At 37.7% G+C, this 19581-nt stretch overlaps 2 protein-coding genes and 1 long non-coding RNA gene across 3 annotated transcripts; 1 reads left to right on the top strand and 2 right to left on the bottom strand.

The window, feature by feature from the left end:
- Window positions 1-52: 52 nt before the first annotated feature.
- LOC129282458 (uncharacterized) lies at window positions 53-2676 on the bottom strand. The gene is made up of 2 exons (XM_054918355.2): window positions 2144-2676; window positions 53-576 (listed from the first exon to the last, which is right to left on the bottom strand). Exons 1-2 carry the CDS (start codon window positions 2389-2391, stop codon window positions 294-296), a joined length of 531 nt encoding a protein of 176 aa, XP_054774330.1. The 5' UTR covers window positions 2392-2676; the 3' UTR covers window positions 53-293.
- Window positions 2677-5005: 2329 nt separating this feature from the next.
- Window positions 5006-8591, bottom strand: LOC129282358 (uncharacterized). Its single transcript, XR_008586595.2, has 2 exons — window positions 8243-8591; window positions 5006-6620 (listed from the first exon to the last, which is right to left on the bottom strand). It is a non-coding gene; the product is annotated as an uncharacterized LOC129282358 (long non-coding RNA).
- A 1676-nt stretch (window positions 8592-10267) lies between these two features.
- On the top strand, window positions 10268-19039 carry LOC129282413 (uncharacterized). The gene is made up of 8 exons (XM_054918310.2): window positions 10268-11233; window positions 12080-12241; window positions 13622-13690; window positions 14478-14510; window positions 14904-15004; window positions 15568-15599; window positions 16193-17406; window positions 18417-19039. The coding sequence occupies exons 1-8, from the start codon at window positions 11181-11183 to the stop codon at window positions 18520-18522; spliced, it is 1770 nt and encodes a 589-aa protein (XP_054774285.2). The 5' UTR covers window positions 10268-11180; the 3' UTR covers window positions 18523-19039.
- The last annotated feature ends 542 nt before the right edge of the window (window positions 19040-19581 follow it).

Genomic DNA, 19581 nt, shown 5'->3' with positions numbered 1-19581 from the left:
AACACACTCCTAACGTGACAAAACCAGAACAAAAGACAATAAAGGATAAAAATTTGGCATGCAAATATAATTCTTTACTTATATACACGTTTGTAAATTGCGAAGATTACCACATAACAAAAAGATATTCATGAAAAACACACGAAGGAAGACAGTTCAAAATAGGCAAGCATGCAATAAACAGTGGTTTTACAGACGAACTCTTTGAGAATATAGGTCCAAAATACGTTCTAATTATATACACAGTTTGAAAAAAGTCACTTTGTAGAAGTCCAGTGTTTGAAGATAAACTATTATTTCACATAGTAGCGGTATTTTACAAGATCTGTCGCTGGAATGCCCATCTGTTTCTTCTTGTTATCTGTCGCCCTCGAGAAGAAAAATCCGCAAGTTGGTTTGTACGTTGTGGCAAAAGGAGCGAGCGAGTTAAGGGCGACCAGTGGTATGTTCGAGTCCCGAGCCCTCCCCCGAGAGGTGGGTGGCTTTTTTGGACGGATGGAAGGGGCGTGGTCTGAGCCCTCATTGGTCGAGCGGGTTGATGACGTTTCCAGTCTTGGTAGAGTATTTGACGTTGACCTATATCGGCATTTAATGAAAGGGCAAAGAAAAAAAAGATACAATATTGTAAAGAGAAGGTAAAACGAAGGGTAAAGTTTACAAAACACACCCACGTGCCCCCCCCCCCGGTCACACCCCTAGCTCTGCACCTTTGCATGTGACACTGCACTGCAAAAACTGCGGTGTTAATTTAACACCAGTCCGGAATCTATATTTGATAAAACCAGAGAAGTGTTGAAACAACATCGGTTTGAAATTTAACACTTATTGGTGTTGTATAAACTCCTATCTGAACTAAGTCCAAACCCAAACCGGTGTTGTTTTAACACTTCTCTGGTGTGGTCATATATAAATTCCGGACTGGTGTTAAATTAACCCCGCAGTTTTTGCAGTGCGCTCATAAACAAAACATTTTTTTAAAGATATCAGCATTGCAATATGGTGAACTAGCTAGCATAACATGAATACTAATGCTATCAAATATTACTTTAAGAAAACAAATTTAACTTAAGGAAAACAAAACTTTCACAGGTGCTCAATCCTTGAAATACGTGAAATTACAGAGAAGATCTTTTCTTTTGGAGCGATTTTAGCGGAAACCGACGCGGTATCATTCACGTGTCACACGCTCGTCTGATTACTCAACTCAGTGAAAAATCAATGTTTCATCATCGTCCTTTAGTTCAAGGTGATTGATATCGATGTTACGTTGAGCGTATACTGTGATGACAACAATGGTGTCATTTACACAAACAATCATTATCGATTAGTTCAAATGCCAACCCTTGTTTGTTTTCAATTACCATGAAGGGAGAAACAGATGAAGGGTCGAAAAGCAAACTGAAGTTTTCAATCGAAATGAAATAAAAAGTGGTATGGACACAAATCAAAATTTCAATAGATTTCATTAACTGATTAGGAAGACTATGCATCTCAACTTTGTTTTCTTGAAAGAATTAATACAAGAAAAAGAGGCTAAAAATTGTAAGGTAACGAAGCGTTCAAGTTGACGACGTCAAGAAATTTGTTGTTTTTAATTAATTATGAAGATGTTTTAAGCAAATATTTCGATCGCCAAAATATACAAATTTATTCGAAAATGTTCTTCGAAAATATCTTACTTTTCTTCACTACCAAATCAATTTAAGACGGATCCATTTGAAAAAAAAACCGAGTTAAAGATAATTATGCAGGTTGCGTCAATGCAGACGTTAAGCCTTATACGTGTTGTTTTGTGGGGTTTTTTTGTTTGGGGGGGGGGTATTTTTCTATACATACATATCAAATGCAAGCACACGATGGTGGAATCTTTTGAATAGATCATAATCATATAGGACTATTGGGATCATTTGGGGAAGGAGTAAATGGTTGAACACTATGTGAACATATATCATGAACAACATGATCTTTGAACACCCCTCTAAAATATTGCTTCATTAATGTCTATGCAAACACGTTCCACCCTTATATCTCTCTTTAAAAAAAGGAGAAAAAATGTGTTAGCAAAGTAAAAAATAAATAAAAACAAAATGAACCAATAATTAATTAGAATATAAAAAAGAAAGAAACAGCGAGGTTTTCTTACCTGTTGTCTTTGGTGATTGTCATGGCGTAGACGTTGCTCGGCCGAATGGGGGCAAGAACTTCTGTCGTTGTCAGAACCCGGGGACTCGAACTTTCAAAAGTTGACGCTGGTTCTTGAATAAATCTCCTCCAAAATGCAGGGTTTGGAAGGTTCCCCGAGACATAGCGGTCTCCAAGCGGGACCAAGTCCCCCTTATGGGTACCGTAGAATTTCTGGTTGATCTGCCCCTGGAAGCCTGAGTTCGGCATGATGGCGGCGATGGTGAAGCAAGCGAGAGAGAAAGTAAACAGGTGTGATGCCGTCTGCAAAACTTGGAATCAATTCCTCCGCCAAATCGCTGATTACTGTTCAAATCAAGTCAATTTCTTCGCTGAAATAACCCAATCCGTCAAATATGATAATCTTGCACTTAGTATTCTTTGTATTTTGTTGTTACTTTTTACAATTGATTGATATTTTTAATGTTATTAAATGAAATGTAATTCTTTTGTTGACTTCTGGCTTTTGCTGAGTTCTTGTATTGTCCCCAGACTATTGTATTGTTAGACGCGCGCCCCACCTGACACAAAAGACATGCGCACAATGGCTTGTCTAGCTTCATTTCGGAGACCCTTTACTAAACTTGCAACCCGGTTATGTGAATATTTTGGTTGATTTATCGGCAAGTGAGATTAAAATGAAACTGTTGTGATCCCTCCTTATCAATCTTAAATAACAGTAATAAAATGATATAAAAAATCATGTTTTATGCAAATAATTGCAAATCCCGGACTAGTTTTAAAATGCCCCGGAGACTTTGGCAGAAACTAGTAAAGTGCGGTGCCCTTTGTTGCTAGCGTAAGAGCGTATCGTTACTAGCTTATTATGCATGGCTGGATCTCTCCTATTTTATTCTGTAGGGGGTATTTTACATTTGAATAAGAGCGCTTTAATGTTTAATTGCAAACATAAATTTGCACAGCTATTAGGCCAACGCTTGGCCTTATGTATTGTGAAAATCAGTGGCATACATATGGTGGGACTGGGGCGCTTGCCCCCCCCAAAAAAAAAAAAAAATCACGACCAAGAAAAAAAAAGAGAATGGGAATTATTATCTGTTATTATGTCAAAGTCTATCACAAAATTTGATTTTTGGAATAAAAATGTCAAAATTTTTGCTCGCTCGCTCGATTCACTTGCTCGTAAATTTATGTAAATCAGTTAGCTCGATACGTCATTACTGGCCCCCCTCAAACTGTTTGGCTTATTACAACACTGGTGGAAAATAAAATGAAAATGTCAATCAAGCATGGATATCTTGGGTGTGTGGATTTTTAGGAAAATATTGCTTCACACTTTCACTCCTAGAGATATGTTGTTGTATTTTTTTTTTTCGTTTTCAACAATTTACACCAACCACATGATTCTTTTCAGTGATGTAAAATACTATTTTGTTATTGATTTTGACTTTATTCATTTTTCAATTATACCATATTCTCACTTTAAGAGTGCGCAATTTCCACCACACCCAAATGATCGGACAAAAAAATTGTGGGTAGCGTTCCAAATTTTGAGAAAACATACTGTAGGTCCTATGTGCGGCTGAAAATCATGATAAAAAATAATCTGGTTCCTTTGGTCAGCCTAATTTATGAACCCGAAAAAAGTCTACATTGAACATCGAAATTGTTTTGTTTCCCTTTTTTAACATAGTGAAATACATCAATTTGACGCGGTTTGACTGATATTTAGAAAAAAAAATCATCATATGATCATAAAGAGAAGGTGAAATATTCTTCCCCGTTCTTATAATAGAATATGCCTGTGCATGCGCGTTGAAATTGTGGCATTGTTTACGTCATCAACGCATGCAGATAATTTATGCAAACTCCATGGGTACCTAGCGCGCAGGCGCGCACGATACAAACCCCAATAAATTATGACATCACAATTTTTATCATAACTTTATAAATCGGACCTGCCTGAATACCGAAATGCTGGGAACAAAAGTCATAACAACGGAGGGGAAAATGAAAAGACTGCAAAAAGAAACATGAACTGAAACAAACTGTTAAAACAATAAAGTACTCTGAAGCAAGTAAACCAAAACAGAAACTTGAAAACAATAAGCTGGGCACCATAAGAGATGCTTGCTGTCCCAGCCGAAGTTCGAACTTGGGACCCACCGGGTCCTCCCATGTACACCGCCCTCGTCTCCCGTACGGTGCAATCAACCGATCTGTTCGGGCCTTATGGGGAACCGAAACAAACACAACAGAGTATCGCGTGAGTATTGAATTATTTTATTCCCCTTTCTAATAACATGTTGATATCAACGAACATTTATTTTCAATTTGTATAATCGGTATAATCATTATTTACTGGTATACTAAAGTGGGCGTCTAGTTTTAAATAATTTCAAAATTAGTATCTTGGCAAGAAAAATAATGAATCAGGGGCGCCGCTTTGGGGGGCTATTGGCCCCAACGAATTTTCAAGAAATAAAGAACAATGAGGGAAAGGGGGAAAGAGAGAAACAGTGAAATAATAAAAAAGAATAATTATCGAAAAGGAAGTTTTTGTTCCCCAAGCCAAAAATCCCGGGGAGCGTTGCATAAAAATAAAGTAGTCAGATCTGACAACTTTCCTTGATTTTGATTGGCTGAGAATCCATGTTACCTTAAGTTGGTAACTGTCGGATAAAACGTCCCTGTAAACGAATTATTGAATAAATGATGAAGAAATCTCCTCACTCCTTCTCACTCTCCCTTACTCTCTCTCTCTCCCTTCCTCCCTCCCTCCCTCCTTCGACATTTGAGCTACGAATATTGCAAGGTTTTGCAGTTATGCATGAAAAGTACATGATGAAAAATAACGTCAAAATAAACTGCTATCATCATTTTATTGTTGAAAATACATGAAAACAAATGGTTTCATAAAAAAAAACATCCACCGACATTATTTACAAGAATATGGTAAAACCCACAACTTTAAATAAAGATTTGGCATATTAGCATTTTATACATAAGAAACGGATTTTGTACATAAACATATTAATCACTTAAGTTATTATCATCATCACCATTTCCATAACTATTCTAATCATTATTTCGATAAATATAAAATTATTGTTATCATTCTTCTTTCTATCATTACTATTATCTTTATTATAATTATCATCATGTAAAAAATTACTATATCATCATTATTTATTATTAATATCACCATTAGTATTATTATTATTATTATTATCAATAATAATACAGTTTGATAACATCATCATCACCACCACCATTATTTTCGTTGTTTTTGCCTTACCAATTTCATCATCGCCAATAGAATACAATGAAGAATTTCTTATGATTGTCAATTTTTACTTCATATAACATCAAAATGAGAAGTCTTTATAGTTTTGAATAGGTAGAATAGAAGAACAGTAGAGAAAAGTCACATGCATTTTGCTCTGTGTTTGCCTAACATAGCATTATGGTATTGCATCCACCTCCTACCAGGTTGATAATAGACTACTCCCCACCATATTAGTGTCCTGAACGAAATTATTATGCCCAATTTTGCTCGTATAAACAGCCAAAGAACAATCAAGACATGGTCGTACGCAGCGGGGGGGGGGGGGGGGTGCAGAAATTTGGAAAACTTACATTTTGACTGAAAATTTGTAACAAAAAATTACCAAAAAGAGTGCACGAAATATTTTAATCTCATTTTTGAAAATGCAAACGTGCCCCATGAGAGTCTCGGCCGCTGCGCTTCCTCGCTTTGGAATTTCTTCAAAAAAATACGCATCTTGCCCCCCCCCCCCCGGAAGAAATTCCTGCGTACGGCCATGAGTGAAGACGGGTAATTTGATCAAAATATCTTCATAGATTTGGAATGAAGAAAAAATATACCTTAGTTAAAAATTGGCCTACACCATCTTATGCCATAATACGCTGTTTCATCATAAAACAATGTACATTATATACACAATTTTAAGCGAAAATATTTCAAAAAACAATATTATCATCTGTTCGATATGTTCATATGTTCATTTTTAAGACGATTTATCTCATAGGCGGTGCAGAAACGTTCAGGTACCCAAATTTAGGGGGAATCCCCATCCTCATTTTTCGATGCTCCGTCGTCCTTGTGAAGAAATAGCCGCACGTCGGTTTGCCGTACGAAGAAAACGGCATCAGCGTACTGTGGACCATGCCACGCCCAACGCTCGGTAGATTAAGGCGTGGCTGCGATGATGACGCATACAAAGCGCCGCTCTGATTGGCGAAACCCGACGAGTTCAAGGTTGGGAGTTTGATGCTGTGTATTTGGGTGATCTGGGCACTCCCCTTTGACTGTTGCCATGGTGATTGGGTGGAGTCTTGGTTGCAAATGCTGATGAGATGCATGATGTTGTACTTCTGGTCGCCATACGTGTTTTGGGTGTAGTCGATTTTCGGCCTGAGTTCTAACGTTGATAGTGGCATGTTTGCTATGGAGTCTGTAAAATGAAGGGGGGGGGGAACGAAAATATGAATTATTATAACGTTAATTCTAAAAATTTTACAACAATAGTTACTAAAGTGCTCAATATTTTGTGTTCCTAAGCACTTTACATTGTAATTTTTATTACCCCGGTCATCGGATCCTGGCATGCCCGCACACTAAGCATATACTTTCTCCACTCCCTGGGGAGCACACAAGATTCACAACAAGAGTTTCAAGACTCAATAGCGAGACTTACTACATAGGCTTTAGCATCCTTATGGGTACCCATTTAACACCTGTGTGGAGAGTGGCAAAGTGTGAATTGATGCCTTGTCAAAGGATGCTAGGCCGCGATGGGTTTAGTTTAGTGGAAACGTGTAGTGAGAACGATCGAAACGATCTTCAAAACCGGTTCAGAAACCCACCTCGCGATGTAGTTTTCAAGATCGCTTTAAAAAACAAGGCGAGAGTGAAAACTACGACGCTTCCAGTCCACGTCTTTTACTTCTCTACAATAGTATACAAAATCTCGTTCATTCTATTTCGACAACATGTTGAGGATCTAGAGTCAGAACATTTTTTTTGTGGGGGGGGGGGGGTAGTGCTCCCATAGAAAATCCTGGATCCGCGGCAATTGTAAAATTTGATGTTTAACCATGAAATAACTTGTAAGGTGTCTTTAGTTTCATAACGACTAGTTTGTTAAAATCGAACTTTTTTAATCTCCTATTCCTGATCACCGACATGCAGTGATTATGTGATATTTTTGGTCTACTCTTCAAACTTCGGAATTCAGGGGGATACACCCCCCACGCCGCCTTTTTCATTGATTTTCTTACCCCGAAGACCTGTGTTGCTGCGGAAGGTCAAAGGTCAATTTCAATGTTAGCTTAAGAGCTTTTAGGGCAAAGTATTCTTCGCGGATCAACCATATCAATTCTACATTTTAGACCTTTTCATCCTGTTCAGATTATGAGAGGATATCACGCTCATACACTGGCGTACAGATGGGGGGCAAAGGGGGCCCAAAAGTTTCTCGTCACGAAAAAGGGGGAAATTATAAAGAAAATATAAAGGGAAGATGGTAATTGTGATCCAATTCTCGATATTATTTTATTAAAAACTCTATCCCAAAATTTGATTTTTGTATTAAAGGTTTTGCTCGCTTCCTTCGCTCACTCTAAATTGTGTAGAAATTTTGCCCCACATGCCGTGTTTGATCCCCTCTAAATTTTTGGCTCATACTATTCACACAAAGCTGATATAATTCACATTATGGGAATGACAATAAAATGATTGAAATAAATTATCATAATATGATGAAGCGTTGTTATGTTGGCCCAATTTCATACTAGCTTTTAGTTAGTTCACAAACTTTCATGAATAATTGTTGACAGCTGGGGTTAATACAGAAACTTTATTTCTATAAATTGTAATACTTCAATATTCATGGTGAGTCTATAATCGAGTATTTTTATTCGATTGAATTAAAACAGAGAAATGGTAAATGTTTGATTGGGAATTAAAATGAATCTTTAACAGAAAGTTTGAATGATCAGTATAGAAATAGCTCTTCCCATAAGAGGTAGTCTAGCCATTCCTAGTTGGTATAAATTCCTGTAGTCCTATACATACCAGGCTTGTGGTCCTTCTGAAGTGGTATAAAAGAAGATTAAACTGGGTCCAGCTTTTATGTATGATAAACAAAATCACAGGAAGAATGATCAGGACGTCTTGAAAATCATGAAGCCTTTCAACTACACTCCACAACCTATACCAATGCACTCTCTTCGATGACTTGACGATAATAGATATATGAATTTAGTCCATGAATTTGTAGAAATATTGTTGATTTATTGCTCCTTGAAGTTATAGTTGTATACTTTTATGGAGATTTCGTGTTGTTGTGTGGGACTTTGCCGCTACACCACGCAAATACTATTTTAATGCGATTGTTCTAGGTTTAGATAGTCAAAGAGTTGTAAATATAAACCGCCACTTGGTAAAGTGAGGACTTTGGAATGGTATGTATTATTGATCGGTGTGCTAAGTACTCTGATTGTGCCGTTTCACAAGTGGCGGCATACAGCTCGGAAAGCTTGGGCGGTTACTGGGCGACCATTGAGTTTGGATTAAGAGTGGTGTAATTCATATCTTAGGGCTGGTGTGTGTAAATACATACGTTAGGTAGGTGAAGAGATGGGACAACCTGTCTGGTTGGTAGAACTTTGTGATTGAGTCCCTGGTATATGTGGTCTCGGGCGCGGTCTATGCACCTGTGGTTTAATGGATCGAAGGAGGAGCCAAGGTTATAAGTTCAAAACAACATGCAATCAGTGGTACAAAATGATTTGAAACAAACCACAATCTGTAGTTACTACTCTGATTCTCAATTTGCTGATCTATCAACTTATGATCTGTGGGCAATATGATCAGTCTTTCTATGAAAAGAAAGTTGGCGGATCCGGCCCGTGCCCCCCCCCCCCCCCTCCCTGAGAGGCATGAAAAAATGTGTAATGTAAATATCCTCCAATAAATGTGCCCCGGCCCCCTTTTGGAAAATCCTGGGTCCGCCCTTGTTAATGTTTAATCAGAAGAAACGAGCACGAGGGTGATTATGTGTCCAACCAATTTGGGGCAGTATTTTACCCAATGCGGGAAGCATATTGTCCCGTAAGGTTAAAAAGAAATTACTTTAGAATGGGAAAATTTTCATCACACTGGATAAATAAGAATGCCCCAAAGAAATGACCAATGTTGGTTGGAGACATAATTACCCTCATGGAGCATTTTCCCCCAATATGTGTAGCTTAAATCTATAAAACTTACGCTTCTTGAATACACTAAGCGCTCTTGATAAAGTGGTACGTAGCTCCAGCTAAAGTCAGCTCTTGTATCATCTAGCAAAAATGCTATATAAAATCCATCTATTATTAATAATTGTTATTATCATCATCATCACTTTTTCTCTTTCTCTTCTACTTCTTTTCTCTCTTTTCTAGTAAGGAGGGTAGTACCTTGTCCCTTTCTAAACTTCTCACACCGTCCAAGAGTTGACAAATATTTATAGCACTTAATCTTTTTAGTTCATCATAACAAAGCCCCTTTGAATCTTTAATTAGTGTCATCCATTACTTAAAACCGTATTGAATATAAACAGAAGTGACAAAAGATTTGCGTTATTTGCATCTCACAATAAATGCTTAAAATGAACCTTTCACACTTTGAACCGATCATGCCGATGGTGGTGCTATTTTACGCAATGCGACACGGCATTGTGTGACGAAATTACAATGCACCTGTGTGTTTCTCTTTGGAACTTGCAGTGCCGTTTTTCGTGATAGCAAGAGTAAGTGTCTGTCCTCAATGGTACTGATGCTATGGTCTCTTTCAAGACATCGATGTTATTAACTAGTTTTGATATTAGACTATGAATTGAAAACGTAACCCGCATCTACACCCAATTGGACATTGTGAACATGTCTATGCGTATAAAATATTATCTGCTCGTTCGGAAACCCACATCATGGGAGAGGGGTTAACACTTATCCCCTCTTTCTTTCCTTTTTACGACTTACCTTTAAAAATTAATAAAAATTTTATTTGAAAGAAAAAAAAATCTTTATATATCTCAGGTTCGTAAAAGGCTAGCTGTTGGTCGATATTTCAGGGATGGCGTTGCGTAAAAAGGAGCTGTCTTGCTTAAAAGATTTCATCGATCACGACGTATTTTCTGTCTTATTAGACAAAAGACAGACGTCAATATTTCTTGACCCCCCTTTCTTTAAATGCAATACTTCTGCCATCTTTATCCCTCTTGATATCTCATAACCTGCATAAAGAAGGTTTATAACACTCAGGACACTGAAGTGTTGCAGTTTCGTTGTTTCGGCAAAAGAAATTTCGTCATCACCTTTCGCGTCGATTTCGAAAGAAAGACGCAGGGCATACTTATCAAATTGATTTTTATTTAGCAAATTTCAGCAGGTTATTTCATTTTTGGCGTGGAAACTTCTACACATTAGTTGATCTTCATTGAGGTCAAATACCAATATTCATCCGTTCAATCTCAGGACATACTGGATAAGATGTGATTGTTAGTACAAAATGTTCTTCGTCAACAGTATTTCTTGATGTTCGGATGTGAATCAAAGACTTTCCACATTGTGCCAACATATACCAAGACAATTGCTCTGAAATACTGACAATTAGTCCTGACCTATTAACTAGAAGCCGAAATTCTGATTTATTCATGCAGTTTCAAGTTTTCTAATGATTTCGTCATCCCACGAAATTAAGATTCGATGTGTTGCCGAACTGTGTTGGTCTTGAGGTGACATATTTATTAATTTCGTCATAAAAATTCGAAATTCGATTTATATCCGCACTATGCATTATGTTTTAGGCTGACATTGTAACCAATTCAGAACTCATAGGGCTGCATGTCTTTAGTCAGAAATCGCGACTACCGGAAGACTGATGGGGCAGACGATGGATTTCGATGAACGATAAAGAATATTTTCTTGTCATTTTTGGGAAATTTTAGAGGATCGATTTTGTTTTTGCTGATATCATGGCGTCCATGACGATGCTGGATGCCGTTCAGGCGGTGCAGAGAAGGAAATGGTAAACTCCTCGTTTTATGATGATTTTATTCTTTTATAATTTTCTAAAAACATGGTAATATCTATATCGTAAAGGCAAAGTGAAGCTCGTGATATTGAAGGTGGGGAGTTTGCATTTGAGGATGGTGATGATGATGATGATGATGATGATGGTGATAATGATGATAGTGATGATGATGATGATAGTGATGATGATGATAGTGATGATGATGATGGTGATGATAATGATGATGATGGTGATGATAATGATGATAATAATGATGATGATGATGATTATGATGATGATGATGACGATGATGATGAAAATAATAATAATAATAATATAGGGTATTTATATTGCGCACATATCCACCTTGTTAGGTGCTCAAGGCGCTCCTATATTACCCGGCTAAGCTAGGCGTTCATAGCGCACACAGCTTTTTAAGGAATTACTTCCTACCGGTACCCATTTACCTCACCTGGGTTGAGTGCAGCACATTGTGGATCAATTTCTTGCCGAAGGAAATTACGCCATTGCTGGGATTCGAACCCACGACCCTCTGATGATGATGATGATGATGGTTGTGGTGACGTGGATAATGGATGGTAATTATTAAGACGGTGATGTGGAGGAGGACGACGACGAGTAGGGGATGAATATGTGAAAATGAAGGCGGTGGTGATGAAGTAATTTATTTGCAACATTCCAAAACCAAAACAAAGATCGGTGCTTGGATTCAATTTCAGGATTATTACGCTAACAAACATGATAGCTCATTAAGTTAAAGACGATTTTTTAAAATCTATTTTAATTGACATCTCCCTCTACTTTTTCTTCTTCTAATGATCATCTTTTCCATGCATCCAGGGAGTACCAGCAAGCAGTGCCTCCACTCGGCGGGAAGTACTGGGGAGAGAAGCTCACAGAGTATGGAGGTATCGGAGGCTATCCCTTCCACGGGCAACAACGAGTTCGTGATCTTTTCGTCACCCGAAGCCATAGGCATTTTGGCAGTGGCGTCACAAAAGCGTACGTTACTAATTCAATTCAATTCAACTCTTTATTTTGATTTCCATTTAAACATAATACAAAGTAATATAAATCAAAAAGAAATTAAAGGATTGGCAATAAAGAAGCAGTACAAGATGGAGCATATGGTAATAAGGGGTCCACTAAAAGCAACGATGTGTATCCCCCTTGAAAATTAATAATTGGGTACTTAATAAATGCACGTATATAACAAGAAAGAAAAAAATGTAAGAGAAAGTAACAAAAAAGTGGCGATCAGACTGAGGTCACCATCATTACGATTTTATGCAATTTCCATTATGATTCACACTTATTTCCACTACTTTTTTACGGTATCCTTTTTTTTTTTCTCTGAAATTCTCAATTTTCTGGTATACCAATACACAATGACCCATGCTTGTTACCGCACTGCACAAAAAAGAGGTTTCACTTGTAATTGCTTGCTGACAGGGGCGGATCCAGGATTTTTCGAAAAGGGGGCATTTTTGTACAAGAAAAAAAACACAAGCAAAAAATCGATGTCAGTTTATTCCAGGAAAAATTAACAAGCAAAAAAAAGGGGTCATCACTATCGTATACATAATAATAATAATAATAATAGCGGTATATTTACCCAGGGTAGCCGCTTCAGTTCCGAAAACTGTTCTCCCAGCGGGCCCTGCTATTATTACCCCGGCTTTACATCATATACGTCTAAAACTTTTTTGGTGCCTCTCAAAGGGGGGGGGGGGCAAGGACCGGATGTGCCCTAACCTGTATCCACCACTGCTTGCTGATAACCTTGCTTTGATTGCAACTCTAACAACAAATTCCCCTTGATTTAAAAAAAAAGTGGGCACATTTGGCACTTGCATTGATGTTTTTATTTATGTTTAAACATAGCAAGCCCTTTGTTATGTACACTCTCCAGTTAGGCAAAAAGAAAAAATGCCCAACTTTTAACCTACCCTGGGCAACACATTTTCCACACAACTATTGGTTAAAGTCTGTCCAAATCGGGTGATAAAAACTAATAATTGGGTGATAAATTTACTCAACTGGGTAATAATTGCCCAGAATATATATATATATATATATATTGGTTCAGATCCTGATGAAGGGCATGTGCCCGAAAGCTTGATGAAGACTGGTATTGACCTTGCTACGGCCCTCTCCATACTCTTGATCTAAAATATAGTTATGAAGGAGACCCGTACACGTACATCGCCATGATTGATCACACTTATATATATATATATATATATATATATATATATATATACATATATATATATTACCAACATACATTACCCAACACAGTGGACAGTATGTTGCCCAACATTCTAAGTGTGTAATTTGATTGATTTTTCAATATTCCTTCCATCTCAATTTATTTTACAGTGCCACGTACGATCAACCTTATAGGGTGACCAACCTGAGTAAAAGTGGATGTCGTATTAATGATGAGAGGTAATATTTATTTCTAATTAGTGACATCTTTACTGTATACATGGTAAAATGTGAGGATAATTATTTCGTTTTGGAGAAGAATCATTGCGCAGGCATACATTGAAATAATCTATCAAAATATAAATAGATGCCTTACCAGAGGATACGTAGTAGAATTTTTATTCTTTTAACCAAAAAAATAATCTGTTCATTATGATAGGAATCTTCTTTTTTAATGAAAATTCTATTAAGACCCACTTATCAAGTATCTTCAAATTTGAATAAAATATATTTTACAAATTTCTACTAAGGAAATGTTGTTCAACTCGGCTCTTGATTCCTAAAATATAAGGGACATCGATTTGTCAGGGCAACCCGAAATAAACGAATGTACCCTTTTTAATAACCTGGGGCCCGTAACACAAAGCTTAGCAATGATCGTAGAACATTGTTCTATGATTGATTGCATTGACTACAATGTACAATCGATCGTGAAAATCAACGAATAATCGCTAAGATTTGTGTTACGCGGGACCCAGGTTTTCTTGACAAATTTGACCACCCCGTGACATGATGCATCGGCTGAGTGTCAAATGATGTTAGGCTAGTCGTCTTAATGGGCTTCAAATGAATGTGAAACCGTTTCTAAGGAAGCAAAAAATATAATATAGTCCGTAACTATTATCAGGAGGACTTGATGTGATATTTTATGAGAAATCATATTCTATTAAGTTTACATAATTGTATTTTATTCTCCATACCAGATGCATCCGATAATTCTGTTTTTTGTTTTTGTTTTTCTTTAAAGGTTGTCAGCTCCCATGAAAACAAAACTAGACGAGTAAGTAGTCCTCTTTTTTCAAAATCAAAGCCATTCAGCTCGGAGACTGTTAATTAATATTCATTATCGGAAATGTGTGTATATAATGTTCATCGTAATGTCAGAACAACAACATTACTAGGATGAATTCGAGTGAGTGATGTGAAATTATAATGTTGCTGCACGAACTGTATTAAATCATGAAGAGATCCTTTCTTTGGGAAATGAAATCGAAATATAGCGGAGTGTGGTTTTGTAAAGGGGTGATGAAAATTGATGTTGTGGACAGAAACTGTTGACAATGCATTATCTACAAATATTATATTCTCACTGTTGAACGAAACGACATTTATGCATTCAATTGTAACCACTTTTTAACTTTGGTCTTTTTGTTTTCTTTTTCTTTTTTTCTAGCTTTCCCCTTCAGCGTGCACAGTGGCCGGGGAACCATCCTTATTATTCACATAAATCTATCTTTGAAGTTTTTCCGGAAGTGAAGCCAAACGCCGAACAAGGTAGGTATCAAATTTTCATTTGTCAAAATCAGCATTTTAATTTGTCACATACCGTACCTTGCAATGACAAAGTCAGCCTCTATCGCCTAGTAAGGAGATGGCGCGAACTTTGAACCAATAAATCATCACCACCAACAATATCATCGTTCTCAAATCATCAGCAAGAGTACCAAAACTACACTGCAAAAACTCCGGTGTTGATTTAACACCAGCCCGGAATCTATATATGTCCACACTAGAGAAGTATTGAAACAACACCAGTTTGGAATCAAACCGATGCCGTTTTAATACTAATTGGTGTTGTATAAACACAAATCTGGTGTTAGACCAAAACCAAACTGGTGTTGTTTAACACTTATCCGGTGTGGACATATATAGATTCCGGGCTGGTGTTAAATCAAAACCGGAATTTTTTCAGTGTACCAAAATAGACATTATCACGGGTATCACCACAGTGCCGTCATCCCCTTTCGCAGTCTTTGATGATACATGTAACTTGATATTAATGGTTATGTCGATAGTTTTCAATAGTTGGTTCTTTTCATTTCCCTTTGCCTGAACAGATTCTACGTCTGATGGCCGATCTTCATTCTCGGTAAATATACCCAATCCCTTTGTTTCTCATTTTATCAATTCCCCTATTCAATTCAATAATGGAATTTTATTTCACAAATTCAATTACATACATGTGGCAGCCAAATGGCTGAAATTTTGGCATGCCTACAAGAATTATCCAACACATTACATTTCAAATTAGAAGACTTTATAATGTAGATCATTACAGTAGCATGATTCCATTATACATATTCAAACGAATGAGGACAATAACTTTCATAATAAATTCGAAAATTCTAATTAATTAATTAATTAATTTCCCTTCTTTGTTCTTCAAAGATGCTTCTCTGGCAAATAAAATGCATAATGACATAAATAATTACACAATGTTAAAAAAATCGTCTAGTTCTTGATAGCATTATGCTTACACCTAACCCCCAACAATCTAATCAAGAATAAGACCAATACTGACTGAATCTGATCATGCTGATAGTCCGGGTAGTGGCAGTCTGTATGAGCGACTTGAATGATATTTATATTACCAAGTACACATTATAAATGAGTAATGTTATTATTTTTATAATCATAATCAGTATTAATTTTAATAATGGAATTTGTGATCTTGCCTCACAGACAAATACCACTAATTCTTACGATGATGCACTCCGACGATTACACAATAAGCTGCACCACACCTCGCTCTACCAGCAAACATACAAGGACCACTTCCAGGAGACCTCAGGGTCTCGTCAACACCCTTACGGCACAACTGCTCCTCATGACTCAAGGTTAGAGAGTTTGAGAGGAGACGATGGAGGGATGGTGGTGAGGACAGAAGGAGGGGGATTGAAAGGTGGCAACCGGGAAGATGTGGGAAAGGAGAGTACTGATGAGCAGGAGAAGAACGAAGATGACGAAGAGGAGGATGACAAGGGCCAGGACGACAAGGATGAAGAGGAGGAGGAGGATGTTTCCTCTCAGGGTGGATCGTCAGAGCTGAGAGGCATCCTCGTTTCAGACGCTGATAGGTCGGTCACTCGACCAAAGTCATCCAAGTCTCAATCAACCAAACGCAGTGTCAGTTTCAATGAAACACCACAGGTTCAGATCCTTGACAGTCGAGCTTCTGCAAGAGATGATCACGCTTCGGAGCTGAGTGGTAGCAGTGCGGGGACTGTTGTTGCTTCCCCACCGCTGCAAGGTACAGGTCCATGCTGGCCACCAAGTACCTCGTTGGTCATTGAAAACATTCGAGGTTCACAGCTCCTAGAGAGGAGGGACATCACCAACCCTCCTGCAGGAGTGTCTGCAGGATCGGCGACAAGGGGTCGTAGTGATCCACTGAAGAAGATGTTGTCGTCTTCCAAGATTGGAGAACATATTGCGTATATTCCTCGACCGCCTCTTGGTCCAAAGCCGTCAACGCTTCCGATTGAACCTTTACCCTCGTCACTGAAGTCCGGTTCATCCGCCTTAGCCAGTCTTAAATCAGATAGATTGGACAAACACCCTGCAGGAGACACTTTTCCCCTGACCATGGGAGGCGAAGACATCGCACCGCAGCTTCTCGCCAGGCAGCAGAACCAGCCTTTCGTGATACCGCCGAGCTACCGAATGCAGCCGATGAAGCCTTCGGGTGTGCTCGGCTCACTGCCAGGCCTTCGGCCATACTCGGACCCTGTTCGGAAGCTGCATGATGAGATTGCCAAGCGGATTATGATCAGGAAAGGATACCAAGCTGCACCGCTTGTTCTGCCACCAGCTCCTCTGTCGGAATGCCTGACACCAGCAGGAAGCAAGACACCCCATCGGCTTGGCCTCAGATACAAGTCTGAAGCCCATAAGAGGTAAGAGACCAGTTTATAAATGAAAGTAGTTAAAACATAGTGTTGCAGAAATAACTTCACCAAACGTCATATCTGACATAAAACCTAACAAATATTGAATTAGTAGTATGAATTCCAAAAATTATACAGTGGCACATATAGCTGGAATGGCCAGGTATGGAGCTCATTCTGTGTTGGGAGGTAACATAAGATTCTTGAATGATAAGTACTTCATGGATAACAATGAAATTCAAAAGCAGTGGGCTGTGCAATGCCAAGTGAATGATGAGACAATACGCATAGTTGAACAAGTAAAGGAATTGATCAACTCGAGGGATGATTATTTATGTAAGGGTTTCCTTAACCGAGAGGAGTGCGAGAAAATTATCTCGTATTTATGCACACTCTGATCTTACCCTGTTATACATGTATTTTGTTGTTGATGTTGTTTTTTTTATTGTCTTTACATATATTGTGAATGTGCCTATTTGTAGAATATATTGTATATATATATATATATATATTTTTTTTTTTTTATATGTGCTTTTTAAAGCGAATAAAGAACTCTTGAATTGAATTGAATATGTGCTCTAAAAGACTATGAAAGCATAGCTGGTAATGGTGTTGATATGATGGAATGGTGGTGGTGATGGTTGTGGGGTAGTCGTGATGACTGGTTACGCTGATGATGGTGGTGTCCGTGGTGGTGATGAGGGGGAGAATGGAAGGATGTTGATGGCGGCGGCGGTAGTGCATGGGGGTGTGGTCATTATGGCGACAGTGGGGTCTAAAATGGTGATGATAATGATGATGACTTGTGATGGTAGTTGTGCTGCTGCTGCTGCTGCTGCTGCTGCTGATGATGATGATGAAGCAAATGATGATGGTGATGGTGGTCTTTATTTAATGAAGAAGAGGATAAGCATAGTAAATATAAGTATTTTCATAATGACAATGATGACGACGATGGTAATAATCCTGATATGATTATGATGATATCTCTTTTTCTGTTTCATTATTCATTTTTGAAGGTACCATAGCATGTACCCGGAAGAGATACCTGACCTCCGGAGCACAAGGAATTCTGGGAGAAAATGTTTCTTCGACGGTGACCATTCGTCTGTCTTCCGAGGATGATGACGTGTCTGCGACCTCATTCGGTTGTAATTTATGTAATATAGTGTATATCAATTCAGTTTCAAACTCGTGTATATAATAAACTACTAAACGCAGAGTGCAACCGTATATGAAAATTATACAGGAAAATAATCTTTCTCAGTAGGGGGGGGGGGGGGGGGGGGGCCTGGTTCAACATTTCTATCGCGAAAAAAAGTATTAGAAAATTGAGTCGTCTGCTAATTCGCAATTCGATAAATTTTAATTCGAAAATGAAACACTCACCAAGTCGTTAAAAAAAATATTCATGAATTGTTGTTACGTGAATGAAAATTTGCGATACCATTTCCATAACATGATGCAGTCAAATATTCACTTTTTTGTGGTCGGGGGGGGGGCGGCTTCGAAATCTATTGTCTAAATTAACTAAGAGATTGAGAAGGTGACCGTTAATGCTCCACATGCAATCTTGGGAATAACATATTTTATGTTTACTGTGTAAATAGTGTAAATAAAGATTTTTTTTACAAAAAATCAAGTCTTTTTTGCCTTGTCTATATCTGACTTCTAGTGTTTTATATCTCAATTCTTAAATTTCCTCTCTATCTCTAATTTCTGGCGTCAAAAGATAGAAGGTTAAAGTGATTGGTAAACATTGGTTTGACTTTAAAAAAATCTGAGCTAGAAGGTCACACTTGTCACCTGTGTCTGTGATATGTTATAAAAATGTAGCCCAGAAAAAATTGCGTTCAAAAATAATTATTTAGTGCTTAAAAAATTGAAATATAAAGTGACCGAAAACACCATCTTAATTTCATCCCATACACTTATGTGTACTATTTAGGAGTCTATAAGACGCCTATTTACAAAATCGGGGTTTGCCTTGTAGTTTTAGCTTTTCATTCTCAATAATGGTTGTTTTCAGGGTTTATTAGTTCTAATACATGCACTTGTACACATGTTTCATCTTGGTTTGAGAATTTTTTTAATCGGCTGCTCACAAAGTTAAACAATACCTTTAAGTTTGTCTTTCGCAAACCATATTTGTTTTGTTTTTATACTTGTTTCAAACTTTTCTTG

This window comes from Lytechinus pictus, chromosome 19, assembly GCF_037042905.1.
Source record: "Lytechinus pictus isolate F3 Inbred chromosome 19, Lp3.0, whole genome shotgun sequence".
In the NCBI taxonomy this organism is placed as follows: domain Eukaryota; kingdom Metazoa; phylum Echinodermata; class Echinoidea; order Temnopleuroida; family Toxopneustidae; genus Lytechinus; species Lytechinus pictus.
The sequence above is the reverse complement of the archived record's forward strand: the minus strand, read 5'-3'. Positions and strand labels throughout refer to the sequence as shown.

Excerpts from the sequence above, each read along its gene's own strand:
- LOC129282458 (XM_054918355.2), bottom strand. The coding sequence starts at position 2,391 with ATGCCGAACTCAGGCTTCCAGGGGCAGATCAACCAGAAATTCTACGGT. Across the intron at positions 577-2,143 it reads ACAATCACCAAAGACAACAG|GTCAACGTCAAATACTCTAC; the intron begins GTAAGAAAACCT and ends ATGCCGATATAG.
- LOC129282413 (XM_054918310.2), top strand. The coding sequence starts at position 11,181 with ATGGCGTCCATGACGATGCTGGATGCCGTTCAGGCGGTGCAGAGAAGG. Across the intron at positions 13,691-14,477 it reads TGTCGTATTAATGATGAGAG|GTTGTCAGCTCCCATGAAAA; the intron begins GTAATATTTATT and ends TTTTCTTTAAAG. Across the intron at positions 15,600-16,192 it reads ATGGCCGATCTTCATTCTCG|ACAAATACCACTAATTCTTA; the intron begins GTAAATATACCC and ends CTTGCCTCACAG.